The sequence below is a fragment of the Pyrus communis genome, chromosome 10 (assembly GCF_963583255.1).
Source record: "Pyrus communis chromosome 10, drPyrComm1.1, whole genome shotgun sequence".
Classification (NCBI taxonomy): domain Eukaryota; kingdom Viridiplantae; phylum Streptophyta; class Magnoliopsida; order Rosales; family Rosaceae; genus Pyrus; species Pyrus communis.
In genome coordinates this window covers 319,764-337,612 of record NC_084812.1, presented here as the reverse complement: position 1 = coordinate 337,612, position 17,849 = coordinate 319,764, and the positions used below count along the sequence as shown (strand labels likewise).

The following is a 17,849-nucleotide window of genomic DNA, read 5'->3' as shown; positions in this document are numbered from 1 at the left end:
CACCTTCCTGTTGGGTGCTCTTCCCATCTTTTTTTTATTTGTGCGGTTACGGTTAAGTCATATCAATATTTTATATTCCTATTACTTTTTATCTTAGTATCTCTATAAAAAAATTAATATAAAATGTTAATGTGGTTTAACCGTGATCGTACAAAATAAAAGGAGATGAAAAGGGCATCCAAATAAAAGAACAGACAATGTGGCTCCTAAAAAAACACTACATTTTGTACATCAAATCATGCTCTTAAAAAAGCGTTTTTTTAAGCAAACATCAAATCATGCCCTTATCCATTTGGAAGAGGATTCTTTATCCTCCTATTCTTATTCTCTTCTCTCACACATTACTTTTTGTCTTATTATCTTTATAAAAAAAAATCAATATAAGATGTTAACGTGGCTTAACCGTTCAAATAGAAGGGTAGAGAATCCTCCTCCCTACCCATTTACCAAATGAATTGGATCTATGATAGAGATCCTCATGAGCAGCCCATCCGAGTTGTTCAAACTTAATCTAACGGCTGCAATTATTATAACTTTCAGAGAAGTTTCCTATTTAGAGTCTTTGGATCAAATTTCAACGGTCTAAATGGACTACTCAGGAGAATCCCCATCCTGATCTAGGAGAGGATCCAGTTTCCATTTTGAGTTGTCTATGTTATTAATCTACATTTTAAAAGGATCACAATCTCAAATCAGCATTTAAAAAAAAACGTTTCTTTTCTTATTGCATGCAAGTGAACAGTCATCGTTTAATGAAAATTTTAAATAATAAGTACACCTGTATATATTTCAAAACACACAACCTTTGCCCTTTCATTTATTATATTACAATAATACAATATTTGTTTTAATCATTTAACATAGCAACAACAGTTTTATATAAATATTTATAAAACACTCATACATTTTTTTCTTTTGTTAAAAGCACATTTACAACAAAAGTTTATCAAACGCTCAATAACTTTATATTACAACAGTTTATTCTCACACCAACGGAAGTAATTTTTTTTTTTTTTTTTTTTAAATCACAACAATACCAAATTGCCTTATCTTTTAGCCAGAAACCGAAGCTCCATACATCCTTGATTTATTGTATCACAGAGTTTATGTATACATAATATTACGTGGTTGGTTTCACTTGATTAACCCACACAGAGATCGACGGTGCTGATTGGATGCATTGGTGATGATCAGACTGCAATGCCACAGTGGTCTTTGACAGTGTAAACAGTTCCGTTTGAGTTGTTGAGAAAGTCGGTAAAATATTCAGATTGATCAATCGGTTTGTAGCGGACGGGATGCTCCTCGTCAATCAACTCTTCCGGCGTCTGGCACTTGCCAGTCTTGAACAGAAACAGAGCCAAAACGAACCTTTGCGTATCTTTGCTTATTGTCACTCTGTGTTTGCAAGCTTGTATTTTATCATTGCTCCAAACCTACCAAAAAATATTTATGCCATATTATATACAAAAAAAAAAATATTTGAATACGTGGAACTTTTCATGAATTATTTGTCACCTCACTTTAACTCAATTCTCATCTCAACATTATAAAACATTTTGAAAAAATTATAAGATGGTAGAGAGTCCACGAAGATTCCGACTTTTAAGAAAATCTCCTTAGCATTTCTCATGTTGCAAAAAAAATTTATTAATTATATTGCATATTTATGTCTATTTATATAGCTTGAGTGAATTAATTATTGTATGATGCCGTATACAATAGTAGCACCTGCAAAATATCGGCTGCGATGAAAGTGAAGGACGATGGCGGGGGTTGACAGAGCACCCAGTCCCCGTTCTTGGTCTGCACCTCCAAGCCATGGCTGTCGTTCACCTGATGCAGCACCGTGGTGAAGTTCTTGTCGGTGTGAATAAAAACACCCACGTCGGTTTCAATTTCCTCCGATCGCTCGTACTTGAGGAACGACATGTGGTGAGTGTTGGTGTTAATATGTGTATCATGGTACTGGTCTACACCATAGCTTTCGAATATCATCCTTGTCACTATCCAGTCTAAGTTCATCATTTGCGTTGCATACTCGTTCGAACTTCGACTAGTTAACCAACAAACAAGTTAATATCTGTAAGTACGACAGTCTCACAACATAAACTGCATGCATATCAGCAACTGTAAGTTTATCTGATCTTATAAAAAACTGTAAGGTCGAAATATCAACAATATCAATAAATATCGACAACATAGATAACTTATCTACAGTTTAAAGTATTTCATTAAAAATTTAGTTAGAGAATAACGTGAAATTTTCATTTCCGTTGGGCCAGAAGAGATTGCTGAACTTCTGGCATTCAGCAGCATCTGCGGCGTCGTCCATTGCCAGGCTTTCATGGATCTGAGTGGCGTTGTGATATGCACCCAAGGTCTTCTTGGTCTTGCTCTTGACCTTCATCTTGGCTTCACGGGGGAAATCCATCAACTCTTTGAAAGTCTCCAACATGGTGCTGCGAAGCTCTTGGGGGACCTTGTCGCCGACTAATGCAATGAAGCAGCCCGTTCCTTCGAGTGCACGGATAACATCTTCGCGTATCCCTAGCCAAGAACTCGACCCCGGCTTCAACTCCTCCTCCTTGGAGAAATCGATCACCGGAATCCCGTTCTCCGATTGCGTAGGCATGGTGTGATTAGCTACTTAATTATGTGTATTTTTTTTCTTTTCACACAAAGTGAGCTACTGTGAGATGCATTTCATTGTGCCGTATATAAATATCAGCTGCAGCCTCGTCATCACCTAATTAGGGAAGAGATCCATTCCATTAATATCACCGGATCAAGTGATCCGGGTCTTTGAAATGTCATCTAACGGTAAATCTGTTTTGATCATTTAAAAATTATAATAATTTTTAGACGTTGGATAAAATTTCAAAAATCCAAATTACCTGATTCGGTGACCTTAGTAGAAGAGATCCCGAGATGACCTACTTCCACCTAATTAATATCCGCAAAGATTTTTAAGCGTGTCAAGTGGTATTATACTATCAATCTACTTACTATAAAAAGAGTAATGTTATTTATACCATGTTTTTGTACCATATTTATATATTATCTTAGGTGGCATCTGATGTGGACAGACAGATCGTTTAAATTAATCAAAATTTTAAATTTAATTAAATATTATTTAATGAACCAATAATTAAGAAAAATTAATTAATTAAATAATAATTATGATATACGAAAAGTCTTTCTCCTTACTTCTTCTCTCACTTCTTTGCTTTCCCAATCATGATTTGGCGTGCTTGTTCTGCATGCTTTGTTCTTTGATTAGAATCCCTGTTGAAAAACTTGCAAAACCCACCAAATTCATGGTTTTATGCCCAATGAAAAATATAAAAAACCTATCGGTTGAAAGGGAAGGGGAGGGAAGGAAAAATACTCCTTGTATGCTACAATCATCATTTAATGTATTAATTTTTCTTAATTATTGGTTTATTAAATAATGTTAATTAAATTTGAAAATATGATTAATTTAAATAATGTGGCTGTCCATATCAAATGGTGATATAAAAGCATGATATAAATAAATAACATTACTCCTTGAAAAATTACTAAACATCATTGTCTTAAAAGCTGACTTTATATATTTTAGTCATTAACTATCTAATTTTCTATATAAGGACTAATAAAACAATTTACTTAATTTTATATAAATTGTGCTGATGTTCGTAGTTTCTAAAATTCCAATAATGCATTTCCAAGGTACGTTGCAACACTTGACTATCCCATGCACAATAATATTTGTTTTGCAGACTTGCAGTCGTGATCATTTCTTGTGCTGATGTTCGTAGTTTTTAAAATACCATAATAGTTTACAGGTACGTACACTCGTGAATCATAAGTTGCAGCAGTATGATTAACTATCTCACAAAATAATATTTGTCAATTATCTCACAAAATAATATTTGTCTTCCAGTCTTGATTTAGGTAGGGATGAGATTGTATAAATTATGAGAAATTCTTATGAGATTTTACCCTGTCTTATACTTAGATAATATCTTGATTAAATTGTAATTCTTATTGGGTACTACTATAAAATATATGCACAATAGGATGAGATCAGACATAACTCTGAATTTCATTAAACTCTCTCTCCCCTCCTTGCCGCACCACCCCTCTATTTCTCTCTTCCTATTTGTCAGTTAAATAGGCCTTACAACACGTTATCAGCACGCTTTAGCCCGACGCTGACATTGACGCTAAGGAATTGAAGGTTCATGGATGAGGTTCTACAAATTCAAGGCTTAATTTCAGTTTTAGCCAATTAGGTTCTCCTACAACACAAGTTTGATATTTTATCTGCATGAAAACATTTCCTATGATGCATGAACCCCCAATTTGTATTTTTATACATATATTGTATATTGCATATATTTGTCAATATATATGTTCATGCATACGCAAATGAGATTTAAAATCGATATAACTGGTATGTGAGTTTATTCGTCATCAATCATTTTAGTCATTTTCTGAAAAAAGAAAACCCGTTCAAAGAAAGATAAAATGACAAACATACTCATAATTTTGGTCAAATCATATTGGCCCAATGTTTACTATATAGAGGGTATTTTTGTCCTTTTAGTTCTTATTTAACATAGATTTTTCATAAAATGACGAAAATAATCAACGATAAACAAACTTAATGACCACTTCTATCAATTTTAAATATCACAAACAAAAATGAGAAATTATACTAATGACCACTTCTGCCATCTCCTCTCTCTGTCGATAATACTTCATCGGTGATGTAGCATTCTGATAACACGTAGGCCCTTAGATATTGGTCACGTGCATTAAGCGTGATATAATTAGGAATGGGGCCTGGCCTGACTAATTATTTCTCCAACAGCTTTATAATGCATATGTTGTTTGGTTGTCTTTTTATCCAGTATTTTATTGGGAAAATGTTATTGGCACTTTAAAATTTTCATTTTACATTATTTATAAGTTTATTTTTTTATTCTAATATAGAAAATTTAGAGTGTAGAATAAAATTTTTGAAATGTTAATAACAATTTCTTTTTATTATATGTAAATATTTTATATCGTGGAGTTTTATGTACATCGGCTTCAAAGTTCAGCCGATTTCAATTTCGCCCCAACAGAAAAAGTAAAATAAATAAAAGCTGAGGGCTCAGATTTAAATAAAGCCCAACCTAGAAGTTTCAAGTGGACCCTATTTCCGCTGTCATAGAAGGCATACCCAAAGCCCAACTGTGGAATCAACTCAGCCCATATGTTAGCGAATTTGGGCCACGAAATAGCCCATCCAACCCACAGGGCTCAACTCAAAAGAGTAAACGACTAAAATACCCCTCCACATTGTCTGTTTACAAAAACCCTAGCCCTAGCAGAGTCTTGACTCTCACTTGCTCTCCTTTCGTTCGGCCGCTGATCTTCAACAATGGTGAGCTTCCTCTCTCTCTCTCTCTCTCTCTCTCTCCCCCTCCGTTTCCTGCATCTGAACTAATTTCTGCGCATTTACTTATTTAATCTCGTCAGTAAAATATAGTAATCATTCATTTGAGTGATTAGTGTTTTCTTATTTTCTCTGGACTTGTATTCTTTGTTTTTGTATGAATTTTTTCTTCATTTTACACAAATTAATATATGTTTATGTGTCAATTTATGTCTAAATTTTCGGATTAAATCGATATATAAATTCATTTATTTAATAAATAGATACGTATGCATTGTCGAATCGGCAAAACCGAGTGCAGTTGGTTGATGTTGTTTATGCATTATGGAGTCATTTGCTTAAACACTAATATTTATGGTATCCTTTGTGTTTCTGCTCCATTACCTGTTATATTTACACACACACACACACACATATATATATATATATATGAAGTTTTGAGGAATGATTGAACATTTGGTTGAATTATTTGTTATAGCCGTTCGTCAAGTCTCAGAAGTCTAGGGCTTACTTCAAGAGGTTTCAAGTCAAGTATAAGAGAAGGAGAGGTATTTATTTGTTTCATGATAAATTGTTTTTCCATTTCGCAAATTGTTAGTGTGCATATGATCATTTTATTTCTGAATGTTGTCCACAGAGGGGAAGACCGACTACCGAGCCAGGATTAGGCTCATTAACCAAGACAAGAACAAGTACAACACACCCAAGTATCGGTTCGTTGTGCGATTTGTATCCTAAAAATTGTCGGCTAGCATTTGAGCCTTCCTAGTTTTACTTTATATTTATGTTTTTGATAAAAATCTTCTTTTAAGTTTTTTTTTTAATGTTTCTTTCGTCTGTGGGTACTGAGTTGGAATTTAAGATGGATGCTTTTTAATGTTTGTGCCTTAAATGATTTTTCTGGCATTATATGTGATGTTCCCCTTAACCTGGATTTTAGACCAACAAGGATATTGTTGCCCAGATTGTATCTGCCAGCATTGCTGGCGATTTGGTTCTCGCTGCAGCCTATGCCCATGAGCTGCCACACTATGGACTTGAAGTTGGTCTGACAAACTATGCAGCAGGTATTTCCACCGTTTGATTTATTTGCTTTCTTCATTCTGGCTCTATACATATAAGTTCCTCTTGTGGGTTAGTGACAGTATTTTTATGATCAGCCTACTGCACTGGCCTACTCTTGGCTCGTCGTGTGCTGAAGAAGCTTGAAATGGATGACGAATATGAGGGGAATGTTGAGGTAGTGTGTTATTTTTTGTCTATCCAATTTGTTCCCTTTATATCTACTTTTTGTGTGTGTGGCCTTACTAAATAATTTGTCTGGTATTTTAGGCAACTGGTGAGGATTATTCTGTAGAGCCAGCTGAGAGCAGGAGGCCATTCCGTGCTCTTCTTGATGTTGGCCTGATCAGGACCACCACAGGAAATCGTGTATTTGGTGCCTTGAAGGTGGGTACCGCATTTAATGCTTATTTATATTTGATGTGGCCAAGTTTTTTTTTTTTTTTTTTTTTTTTTTAACTTGTCATGATTAATATGTTATTTTGTAGTGTTCTTTCTTTTCACTTTGATGTGAACTTTCTTATACTGATGACAGTTTCTAATTAACGGTTTTGTTATTTTCAGTCGTTAACATTCCTTTCTGTTGTGATTGTCTGTCTGTATAGCAATGTTTTTTTTTGTTTTTATCCTTGGAAGCCTTGATTAAAACATTTATTTGCATGCCTGGTGATGAAATGTATATTGGTTCCTGGTTGTACTTTATTTTTCATATTGCTTCCCATGCTATACAGAACATGGTCTTTCGTTTAATGTAACTGAATTTTTAATCCACTTGGAATGTGGCCTAATCAGTTTAAATAATTTTCAATTGATTATAGGGTGCTTTGGATGGGGGTTTGGATATCCCTCACAGTGAAAAGAGGTTTGCCGGTTTCTCCAAGGATAGCAAGCAACTTGACGCTGAGGTTCATCGCAAGTACATCTATGGTGGCCATGTTGCTGCATACATGACAGTAAGTTGAATATTCATTTCATGCACCAGCATTAACCTGACTGGTCTAGAATAATGATGTCGTTTGGTCAAATTTCTATATGTTTGTTTCTGAACTGGGCGTTGAGTTCAGAATTCTTGTCAGGCATTCTCATCGCTGAATATTTAAACTGTTTTTCTTGAACTTGTGATTGTTTGATTTTAGACTTTGGCGGATGATGAGCCGGAGAAATACCAGAGTCACTTCAGTGAATATATTAAGAAAGGTATTGAAGCGGATAACATCGAAGAGCTGTACAAGAAAGTTCATGCTGCCATCCGTGCTGATCCTACAATTAAGAAGACTGAGAAGCCAGCTCCTCAAGAGCACAAGAGGTAAAGTTTGATTGATTGCTCTACTCAGTTGATGTTTTAAATCGTGCCCTAGTTTCATGCATTTAAATTAACAAATCACATTGGAGGAGCGAGTATTTGTAGAGTCTTCTTGCTCAGTAGGAAGTAGTCATCAAATGATTCGAATTTTCATTTGTGTAACAGGTACAACCTCAAGAAGCTTACCTTTGACGAGAGGAAGAAGAAGTTGGTTGAGAGGTTGAAGGCCTTCAATGAAGCTGGTAACGATGAAAACAGTGACGATGATGATGAGTACTAAGCATTTAATGGGATTTGTGCTCTAGTTTGTTTCCTCCCTAGGACATCTGTTTAAGTATTCTCGATAAAATCTTTTATCTTTATAATTCAGACATTTGAAGAATATGTTTCTTGTTTCGAGGTTCGAGTTAGAAGCGCTACTAAAGTTTTGACAACGTTATGAAAGTTATATTTTGTTTTGGCTATCCAAGTTTCCTAGTTACCAAATCTTTTATTGCATTTTTTTTTTTTTTGTAGCGTGGTAGTGGGGATATAAAGCTTTGTGTATCTTCTTTTAAAACCATGAATTTTATGCTCATGTGGTTTTATTTTCTCTTGCTTTCATTTCTTAGTTAGTGAGCTTTCCTCAACTTGTTCCGGAACAGTTAGGTCCTGTTTGATAGAGTCCTAATTGTCAAGTAAAAATGGTCATGTAAATTGTGACCAAAACTGTATTTGACACAAAACTAGAAACGAAACAGTTATTGAATGGATCTTGGATCTATATCGGATGTGGTTGGTACAACTCGCAATTTTTGTGGTTTTTAGTTGGAAGGGAGCCGATGGGCTAGGGAATCCCGGCCATTCAAGAGAGAGATTTGTGCCATTCAAGGGTTGGTTTTGTGTGAGGTGGACTAGCGAGACAGACTAATAAGGGCAGTAGGAAATTGAGTGGTTCGAATTTCTTGATCCGTCGGCTTAGGGCACAAAAATGTGGAGATAATCTGAATTCGAATTTGGTATCAAAAGCTCAAAGAAGTGACAATCTGTATTTTAGTTCATTCACTTAGTCATAGGTACGACTGATCTGATTCACCTATTCAGATCATTTTTTGATAAGCTTTTCTTTCTCTTAACTTGGACTAGGTGAATGGATTGGCCATGTACGTTCAAGTTTCTAAAGGTTTAGAATCCAATAATATTTTCCGATGCGTATTATATTTCGGTTTATACTAGAAAAACCCACGGAGGAATGGTATATGCCGTATTCCCGTATCTTTGATGCGATTGTGGACTCAGTTGAGTCAATAGTGACACAGATGAAGTTCACGTTTTGGCTTACGAAACAAAGAAAGGGAAGGGATGGTGTTGATGAAAGGCAGCAAATCAGCCACCCTATAGACGTGGTGGGCCCACAAAACCTTATCTAGTGCCAACCAATGATCTTGTATTCTCAATGACACCTAAATCTTCATATTTCCGCATGAGATTTTCCCCACATCTTCACTATTGACAAGAAGAGTACAGCATATTTTACAAGTGACGGAGATTATGGCGCATCCACTTGCGTCACCGCCACCTACCACCGCCGCAGCAGCAACAATCTCAACAGCGGCAACTGACAAGACTACGCGTTACCGGACAGTTGGTTTCCGAAATGTCAGGGCTTCCCATCAAGCTTCCGATGACCCCCATGCTGCGAACAATAATCTCGTTAACCGCAGGTTAGGTATTTAATTATACATTCATGCCACCATCTATGGATAATGTACATCTATATGGAAATAACAGTTTGACAAAAATGCAATACTAACTCGTTAAAATCGCGTCAAATTTAGGATTTGTCTACAAAGAAAATGACTTGTTATTACATTTAAAAGAGTCAGGCATTTTCATTATGAATATGTTTTCGTGACAAGCTAGTGTGATGTGGGGTTTATGGTGCAGGACTGTGGGTTTGGGTTTGGCGGCTGCTGCTCTGAGCTTCAATGTGAGTAACCCAAATTCAAGTGCAAATGCGGCAGCCAGGAGGCCTCCACCGCCTCCGGCGGAGGAGAAGGAGAAAAAGGACCCTAATGTGAGTGGTGTTTTAGCAAAAGTGCTAGCAAGCAAAAAGAGGAAGGAGGCCATGAAACAATCGGTGGCCAAGCTAAGAGACAAAGGGAAGCCTATCCAAGAGCCATCTGAATAGTTTCTTTCTTTCTGAAATTAAGTAGCGCACTTTGGAATTGTTTGTCAGTCTTCCTTCCTTTTGAGCCACCAATTCTATTTCCAATATTTGATAGGGCGCGCGTTCTGTTGGAGATTCGAACCTAAAACCTCAAGTTTAAAAGTAATGTCTCCTTAACGATTTGAGCTACGAATTTCGTATGCACGTGCTTATTAGTACCACAAAATTACTTTTGTCATTAAATTATGTGGAATTAAAAGTTGAAGCTAAAGCATCTATTGCATATGAAGATCCCGCATGTGCCTGGCCGTAGTCTGATTCTTCAATAGAGCTTGCCCCGTCATGATAACCACAACTTCAAACACAAGGCGGGGCAGGGGCACCATAACCGGAATATATATGGATAATGAGGGTGGTTATAAGTTTGTGGCGGCTGCGGTATATGGATAACCGGCACTTCCATAATCTCCAACAGCACCCAAAACTTCCATACCAAGCAGAAGTATGATTAGGCCAAGTAGGGCATAAGGAAGAGCAAGCTACATGAGCTCCATAACCGTAAAAACGACAAAAGCATGCACAAAGGCAACGAACAAATGCCCAAACAAAGAGAACGAGACAACTACTAATTTGTAAATGAATCATGACTTTCTTGTTTAATGGAGATTAAGATAGTGTAGTTCTATGAAAAATTATAAAGAAATACGTTGAAATAATTTGCACTAAATTCATGTAAAGAAGATTTGAGCAATATGCCAACTTAATAAAGTTTATTAGAGATTACAGATCCATAAATTGCTTGTGGAGTCATATTCAACACTAACAATTCATTTCGTGTTGCAGCTGCTGACTATAATTATTTTTTAGATCCTCTTGTCTTTTGCATGTAGAGAGTTACTTTTAAGATTTTGACAATGTAATCTTTGGCATGTCTACCAAAAAAAGAATTTTGTGACAGATAGTTTAACGACCTGTAATCTTAATTTGGATTTAGGCAAATTTTACTTTGATATCCTCCTTGTTCAATTATTTTTTTTTCATGAGAATCGACTTTAGATGTTCCGGTCTAAATTTAATATTGATTAGTTTTGTTTGGGCAAACCCATTTTTCAAACAAAAAATGATTACATTCAATTATTGTCCTTCAAATTGACATTAATTAAACTCAATTAACAATCTATTCGACGGAAGACATACTATTTTGTTGCATGATTTTAGATAAATGTTGAAAATTAGAGATTTCGTTAACATGTGTTTGACAAAATGGATACAACACAACACCAAAAAAAAAAAAAAAAAACAAAAACAAAAACAAAGCCAACAGAAGATAGACACAACGCATGAACACATAAGCAAAACTGATGGATTTAATTCCACAGGTCTAGCTCCCATAAAATCAAAATCTCTCTCTCTCTCTCTCTCGCTCTCTCTCCCCCTTTCTTCTTCTTCTTGTTAACTAATTAGGGCCGAGGGCCTGAGCTTCTCAACAGCCATTACTACAACCAACCCAAACGGCAAAATCTCAGAAAACATAAAGCAGAGAAGAGGACTCGATTTCAGAAATGGAGGGAGGAGGGCGATCGGCGGACACGATGATGTCAGAGGCGGCGCCACCGTCGCAACCGGACCCTAACCACCCACAGCAACATCCTCCACCGCCACATCAGGCGATGGGGGGAGTGGAGAGCATTCCGGCCACGCTCAGCCACGGCGGCCGATTCATTCAGTACAATATCTTCGGCAACGTCTTTGAGGTCACCGCCAAGTACAAGCCCCCCATCATGCCCATCGGTAAAGGCGCATACGGCATCGTTTGGTCTGTATCTCCCCTCTCTCTCTCTCTTCATTCCTCCATTTCTTCATTTTTTTTGTTCAAATTTTCTGTCTTTGTGAAAGGAAAATGCAAAAGATTCATCATTTTTGGGGAAAATTAAATTTGATTGAAATTTGAATGATTGATTAATCGTGAGAAATTGCAAAACTAATAGCTCGGCTCTGAATTCGGAGACGAACGAGCACGTTGCGGTGAAGAAGATTGCGAATGCATTCGACAACAGGATCGATGCGAAGAGGACGCTGAGAGAGATCAAGCTGCTGCGGCATATGGATCATGAGAATGTTGTTGCAATTCGGGATATAATCCCTCCGCCGCAGAGGAACTTCTTCAATGATGTTTACATTGCGTATGAGCTCATGGACACTGACCTCCATCAAATCATTCGATCCAATCAAGCTCTATCCGAGGAGCACTGTCAGGTTCTGGCTCGTCTTCTACTCTTCTAAATTCTCACATTTTTGGTATTTTGCTCAAAACTAAAGACGATTTCTTTACTTGTAACTAAAGTCATACTTGATATGAGTGTGTTGGTATTCCATGTGAATTGATTCATTTGTGCATTTTCGGGTTATAAATCTGAAAAAGGCAAGTGCTTTGCCGTATTTGCGTGTTTTTCTTGACAATTTGGACAATTGTGGCACGACAAATTGTTCCTCTCGATGTTCTCATTGATAAAGATAAAAAATGATTGGAGAAAATTGACCAAGAGGAAAGTTTTGGTTTGTAATAAGAATTCTCGAGCAACCTTGAAAATAAAGATTAGACATTAAGCTTCTTTCCTTTTCAGCTACGCCGGTTGTTTTCCATGGAGAATTGGTTTCAAGATTAGTTTTATGTACTTCTTATCAGACTTCCTTATATTTGTATTGTGCCCCATCAAAGCTGTGTATTTTATGCAACTTAGATGACCTATGGCTCTTTGAGCACCTAATCAGCAAGTTGCGTAATAAGATGAACCAAACTCTCCCCTCCCTCTCTTTTCTCCCATTACATTTGGTCTGTTCAACTTGGAGTCTCCTGCTTCTATAAATTCATAATCTTTTTATTACTTATTATTATTTCACTGAAGATCTAATAATTACTCTTTTTTTTTCTTTTTCTTTTTTCGGTGTATGCAGTATTTCTTATATCAGATCCTCCGAGGATTGAAATACATTCACTCTGCAAATGTTCTGCACAGGGACTTAAAACCTAGCAATCTTCTCCTAAATGCCAATTGTGACTTAAAAATATGTGATTTTGGACTAGCTCGAGTCACCTCGGAGACTGATTTTATGACCGAGTATGTTGTTACCAGATGGTACCGTGCCCCAGAGCTACTGTTAAACTCTTCAGATTACACTGCAGCTATTGATGTATGGTCAGTAGGTTGTATATTTATGGAATTGATGGATAGGAAGCCGTTATTTCCTGGCAGAGATCATGTGCATCAGCTTCGTCTGCTTATGGAGGTATCTTAGTTATGTTTGCTTGGTTTGTTTCTGCAAACCTAGGATCATATGATGGACAAAAAAATATCGTCATCATTCTTATTATTATAACTGTTTTATCACAGTACAGGGTCCTTGAATAGCATATTGGCTCCTCCATGCCATATTTATGTTACACTTAGACATGAATAATAAGAATAACATGTCTCACACTTTGGACCATTCCATGACGATATGGAATTGGAAATTAGAATCTCCATGTTACTAAAATTGTACATTTGTAGTGTAGATATCTATGAATCAGTGTGATTAATCTTCAGAAACCTTGCAGCTGATTGGCACCCCATCAGAGGCTGAGCTGCAATTTCTAAATGAAAATGCGAAGAGATACATTCGGCAGCTTCCTCTCTACCGTCGACAGTCATTTACTGAGAAGTTTCCTCACGTCCATCCTTCAGCAATTGATCTTGTTGAAAAGATGTTGACATTTGATCCTACTCGGAGAATTACTGGTAAGTTGCCTTTTCTAAAATGTTCACAAGTCTGAGTAAAAATAGTCAGAGTTTCCCCTACTTCTTATGTGCTTTATTGACTCGGAATAACTTGTTGCTGACTCCCATTTAGTATGTCATCTTCATGTGTAGTAAAGTTGAGTACTCCCACATTAGTGTTGCCTTAATTATTTTAGCCACCTTAACTGAATATGTTTGCTTGTTCAAACAATGAAATCAATAAATCACAAAATAGGAGTGTTAGAAAACATCTGTTTTTGGATATCATTTAAAAAAGAAAAAAATTATCTCTAACAGTTCATTTAAGGGCGATGAAGGTTTCTCATTCCCCCTCAACCACCCTTCTGCTAAACTACAACCAAATCCAACGATCAAGCATATGGGTTAATCTTCATACTCCCCGTTATTCTCTATTCTACAGAACTTCCCAAGTTTCATTACTGATGTTTGGATCTGCCATCAGATAATAGAATTGGGGTGGTGCTATACACACATCCCCTTCTTCCTTCAACACACCCTCTCAATTTCCGGCAATCGGATCGAATGAATTGAAGAGGATCAAGGGACAGAAATTAACAGGGAGCGTGTGGAAGGTAAAAAGGGGGGGTGTGGATGCCACCACCTTAGAGTTGTAGCAATCAACAATTTCCCACCTTCTTAGGCTTGGGATGTCAGCTTCCCACTGACTTTAGGTTATTTGTTGTGTGGGTATGATCACCTCCAGAGAATAACGCTTTGGTAGTAGTTCTTACCTTTCATTTGGTCATCCATGGAAATCGGCCTTTTCACCTTCTAACACCTTATAGTCGTGTGTTCATCTCAAATTTTGAGGCTTTTCCTTGCTCTTCCAATACTGGACATCATTGCCGTCAAAAACTTTAACCCTATATAGAATATCTGTTACAAAACCACGTGTTACCATGCATTTTTGTGGGAAGTCTTGCATTCAATTTGGTATTTCTTCCCTAACTACAGTTTTGCTCGCGCTGCAGTTGAAGATGCCCTAGCTCACCCCTATTTAACATCTCTCCATGACATCAGCGATGAGCCTGTTTGCATGACTCCCTTCAGCTTCGACTTTGAGCAGCATGCACTCACTGAGGAACAGATGAAAGAGCTGATCTACCGAGAGGCACTTGCATTTAACCCCGAGTATCAGCGACAGTGAGGAATTTGCTATTTTATTCACGTGGATTTTCATATATGTGATCTCGAGGTTCCATCTGTTCAGTGATCGGGATTGATTTTTCATGTAAATATTTTCCATCCGAGAGTGGAAGGTTCTAGATTTGAATTATTGATTATCTGTATCGGCTAGTTTTGATTTCTGTTTGTCTAATTATTGAATTGAGCATAATGCTGATGAATTAATATTTTCTTTAACACATTTCCAAAAGCTTGAGAATCAATAAAGATCTCCGATCTCTGTTGTTGTTTCATCTGATCGTATTCATGTGCCTTCGTTTTTCTTGTCCATTTCCAGCCGTAAATCCGTGCTGGCATTCCCTTCGACCTGGATTGCACATAGGCTGTGTAGGACGAAGCTGGAATGCCAGAAGTCGACATCCATTTATGAGCCGAATGAGATGAATATATAACAAAAAAGGGGTACACGAATTCTTTTCGAACAAGTGAATATACCGAATGAGATGAATAAAACGAAACTATCTCCTCTACCAAAGAAACCTCACCAGTGCTAACTGCTGAGGCAACTAAATATATCATCTTAGCGAAACAAATGGATTCTTGTAGGCAAGAAGAAGACAATAAAGAACAAACTCATCTCCTACTGTACGAAGATACACACCAATAGCTCATCTGATCCCGTTAGGTCTTCGCATTCCCGAAGAATCTTGAAAGTGGCACGGGACCTTCAGCCTTGTTATCGCCACTGCTCGAGTGTTTGGTCTTTGACCTGTGCTTCTTTTCCTTCTTTGTTCTCTTGGACCTGGACTTGGATCGTCTCAATTCTTGGTCTTCGTCTTCACTGCTGGAAGAATCTGAGGATGAGCTCGAGGAGCTAGACTCTGAAGATCTCCTTCTTGAATGCTACAAAGCACAAAGTAAGAGGAAAATATTAAACCACTTAAACAAGCACAACTACAAAAAAAATTAAAAATTAAAAATAAAAATAAAAAAATTGTGGGCAGTGGGCACCTTTCTCTTTCTGCTGCTGCTGCGTTTCTTTAAATCTTTATCCTTCCTATCTGCGAGGACACATATTCACCTTCAGAAAAGAGGCTAGTAGAGACGAGGAATAGTTTGTGTTTATATTCCATGTCCATGACACCCACCTTTCTTGCGATCAGACTTACTACTAGAGTGGTTTCTTCCATTGGCAAGCTTGCGAGCCCTTTCGGCATCCAGTTGAGCTCTGTATTCTCTCATCATTCTATCGGTATCCTTCTCCAGTTCTCCCTTTCTAATTTCATCTTCCTAGTGCAGCAATACATTAAAATTGACTGAAAATTTGCACGTAGTGAAGAAGACTACAGATGCAGAAAGCTTTTGAAAAAAATGAATGGTAGCAAGTAGACAATACAACCATGTTATGACAGAGTAGGAAGATAAAATATTAGAGCAAATATCAGTTGAGAATTAGCTGAACCCAAACATTTCTAAATGCGAAATGCTAGGCCTAAGTAGTCGGGACTACAGGCCAATATCAACGACAACATCCTCATCCTTCTATCTTCCAAATCCAAATGCATCAGATCATGTAACTTACTATCAGGCATAATCAGAAACTCAATTAACATGTTCCTTCTACAACACATGATATCAAGAAGGTAACACAGCAGCAGAAATAGATAGAGGAACGTCCAAAGCAGAAAAGAATACCTTTTGCTTCTGTTTATACTCCTCCCAGGTAATTGTGTGAGAAGTTTTGAGGCTAGCCAAACGAGCAGCATGCCACTCTGGTGAATGAAATGAACCATCCATCTGCGACAGTCCTCATCAGTGAAAGTACAGGAGGATCCAAGTATTATATTGGATTATCGAGTCAATTCTCTAATAGAAAGATGATACATACTTACATTTCACCAAATGTTTACCCTAAAACCTTAATATGGTACCCTACTTGAAATTGACACGAATTTCACTGTGCATATACCGATCGAAGTAAAGTATGTATGGGGGTGACGTGGTATGGGAATCAGAAATGTGCCCCGTCTGACGATAACTCTTTCGGTGTTTAAAGTCTTATACATGAGTGGCATCTAATTACAGAAGTTTAGTTTCTTGAGATAGATTAATCATTATCATGAATCTGGTAGAGGTACTCCACAAACTGTATAATTGCTCACACTAGTCCCATCAATTGTGAGAAAACCAACAACATCCACCTTACGAGTTAGGCTGCTAAAGACACCGATCTCCAAAAGCTCGTCGTTCATCAACATACTTTTAACACATACAAGAGTTATGGATTATGGAGGATGCACCCATAACTCCATATCTATGAACCCATGCTAACCGTAGTCAAACTAGAGTGGTGATAAAGCATCTAAATTTACAAGTAGATGGTATTCAACACTCCACACGAGATACGACACAAACAATTCCTTTTAACGAACACCACATAATCGTAGAATGTCAGATAATATAACCACAAATTTAGTAAACAGTAAACAATTACAACACACCCGTTAAGAACCAAGATCGAATCTTTTCAACAAGGTTTCCTTAGAAATCACATATTCCATTGCACAGTAAGCAGTTCATCGAGAAAACTAAAAACAGGCAACTGAATTCGAATGCAAATAAATAGCAGAATTGAAGAATGGGGGAGAAAATTGAAACTAGTGAGGTAGTGTGGAAGGGTACAAACCATGCCGTCTTCAACCTCATCAGGGCCAGCAGAGCTGGAGCCGAGCCTGGATCTCTGCATAGCCTTGTAAGCTTGATTTTTGCCCATTTGGAAAGAGACCCAGATGAGAAAATCAATCAATCAAAAAGATACGACTCGAGTATCCGCGGAGGACAACCCATGTACCGAAATCGAGAGAATTTAGGAACAGCTAGAAGAAACGGGGAGGTTGGGTTTGGGTTTTCCAAAGAGGTGTGGCTGTTGCCCCTCGTCGTATGAATTTGGTGATACAATCACAAGGTGAGGCTGTCAGG

The 17,849-nt window shown here is 37.3% G+C and overlaps 5 protein-coding genes across 5 annotated transcripts; 3 read left to right on the top strand and 2 right to left on the bottom strand.

Moving 5' to 3' along the window:
• Positions 1-1,190: 1,190 nt before the first annotated feature.
• Positions 1,191-2,635, bottom strand: LOC137747084 (probable 2-oxoglutarate-dependent dioxygenase AOP1). The gene is made up of 3 exons (XM_068487093.1): positions 2,259-2,635; positions 1,732-2,056; positions 1,191-1,436 (listed from the first exon to the last, which is right to left on the bottom strand). Exons 1-3 carry the CDS (start codon positions 2,633-2,635, stop codon positions 1,191-1,193), a joined length of 948 nt encoding a protein of 315 aa, XP_068343194.1.
• Positions 2,636-5,345: 2,710 nt separating this feature from the next.
• LOC137746755 (large ribosomal subunit protein uL18z-like) lies at positions 5,346-8,260 on the top strand. The gene is made up of 9 exons (XM_068486765.1): positions 5,346-5,419; positions 5,910-5,979; positions 6,069-6,160; positions 6,372-6,498; positions 6,592-6,671; positions 6,764-6,880; positions 7,312-7,446; positions 7,630-7,799; positions 7,962-8,260. Exons 1-9 carry the CDS (start codon positions 5,417-5,419, stop codon positions 8,074-8,076), a joined length of 909 nt encoding a protein of 302 aa, XP_068342866.1. The 5' UTR covers positions 5,346-5,416; the 3' UTR covers positions 8,077-8,260.
• Positions 8,261-9,270: 1,010 nt separating this feature from the next.
• Positions 9,271-10,216, top strand: LOC137748515 (uncharacterized). Its single transcript, XM_068488675.1, has 2 exons — positions 9,271-9,499; positions 9,723-10,216. Exons 1-2 carry the CDS (start codon positions 9,327-9,329, stop codon positions 9,964-9,966), a joined length of 417 nt encoding a protein of 138 aa, XP_068344776.1. The 5' UTR covers positions 9,271-9,326; the 3' UTR covers positions 9,967-10,216.
• A 1,076-nt stretch (positions 10,217-11,292) lies between these two features.
• Positions 11,293-15,111, top strand: LOC137747040 (mitogen-activated protein kinase homolog NTF4). The gene is made up of 5 exons (XM_068487042.1): positions 11,293-11,761; positions 11,934-12,201; positions 12,901-13,233; positions 13,544-13,724; positions 14,717-15,111. Exons 1-5 carry the CDS (start codon positions 11,508-11,510, stop codon positions 14,890-14,892), a joined length of 1,212 nt encoding a protein of 403 aa, XP_068343143.1. The 5' UTR covers positions 11,293-11,507; the 3' UTR covers positions 14,893-15,111.
• A 188-nt stretch (positions 15,112-15,299) lies between these two features.
• Positions 15,300-17,849, bottom strand: LOC137747041 (uncharacterized). Its single transcript, XM_068487043.1, has 5 exons — positions 17,557-17,849; positions 16,566-16,667; positions 16,019-16,160; positions 15,882-15,931; positions 15,300-15,773 (listed from the first exon to the last, which is right to left on the bottom strand). The coding sequence occupies exons 1-5, from the start codon at positions 17,641-17,643 to the stop codon at positions 15,552-15,554; spliced, it is 603 nt and encodes a 200-aa protein (XP_068343144.1). The 5' UTR covers positions 17,644-17,849; the 3' UTR covers positions 15,300-15,551.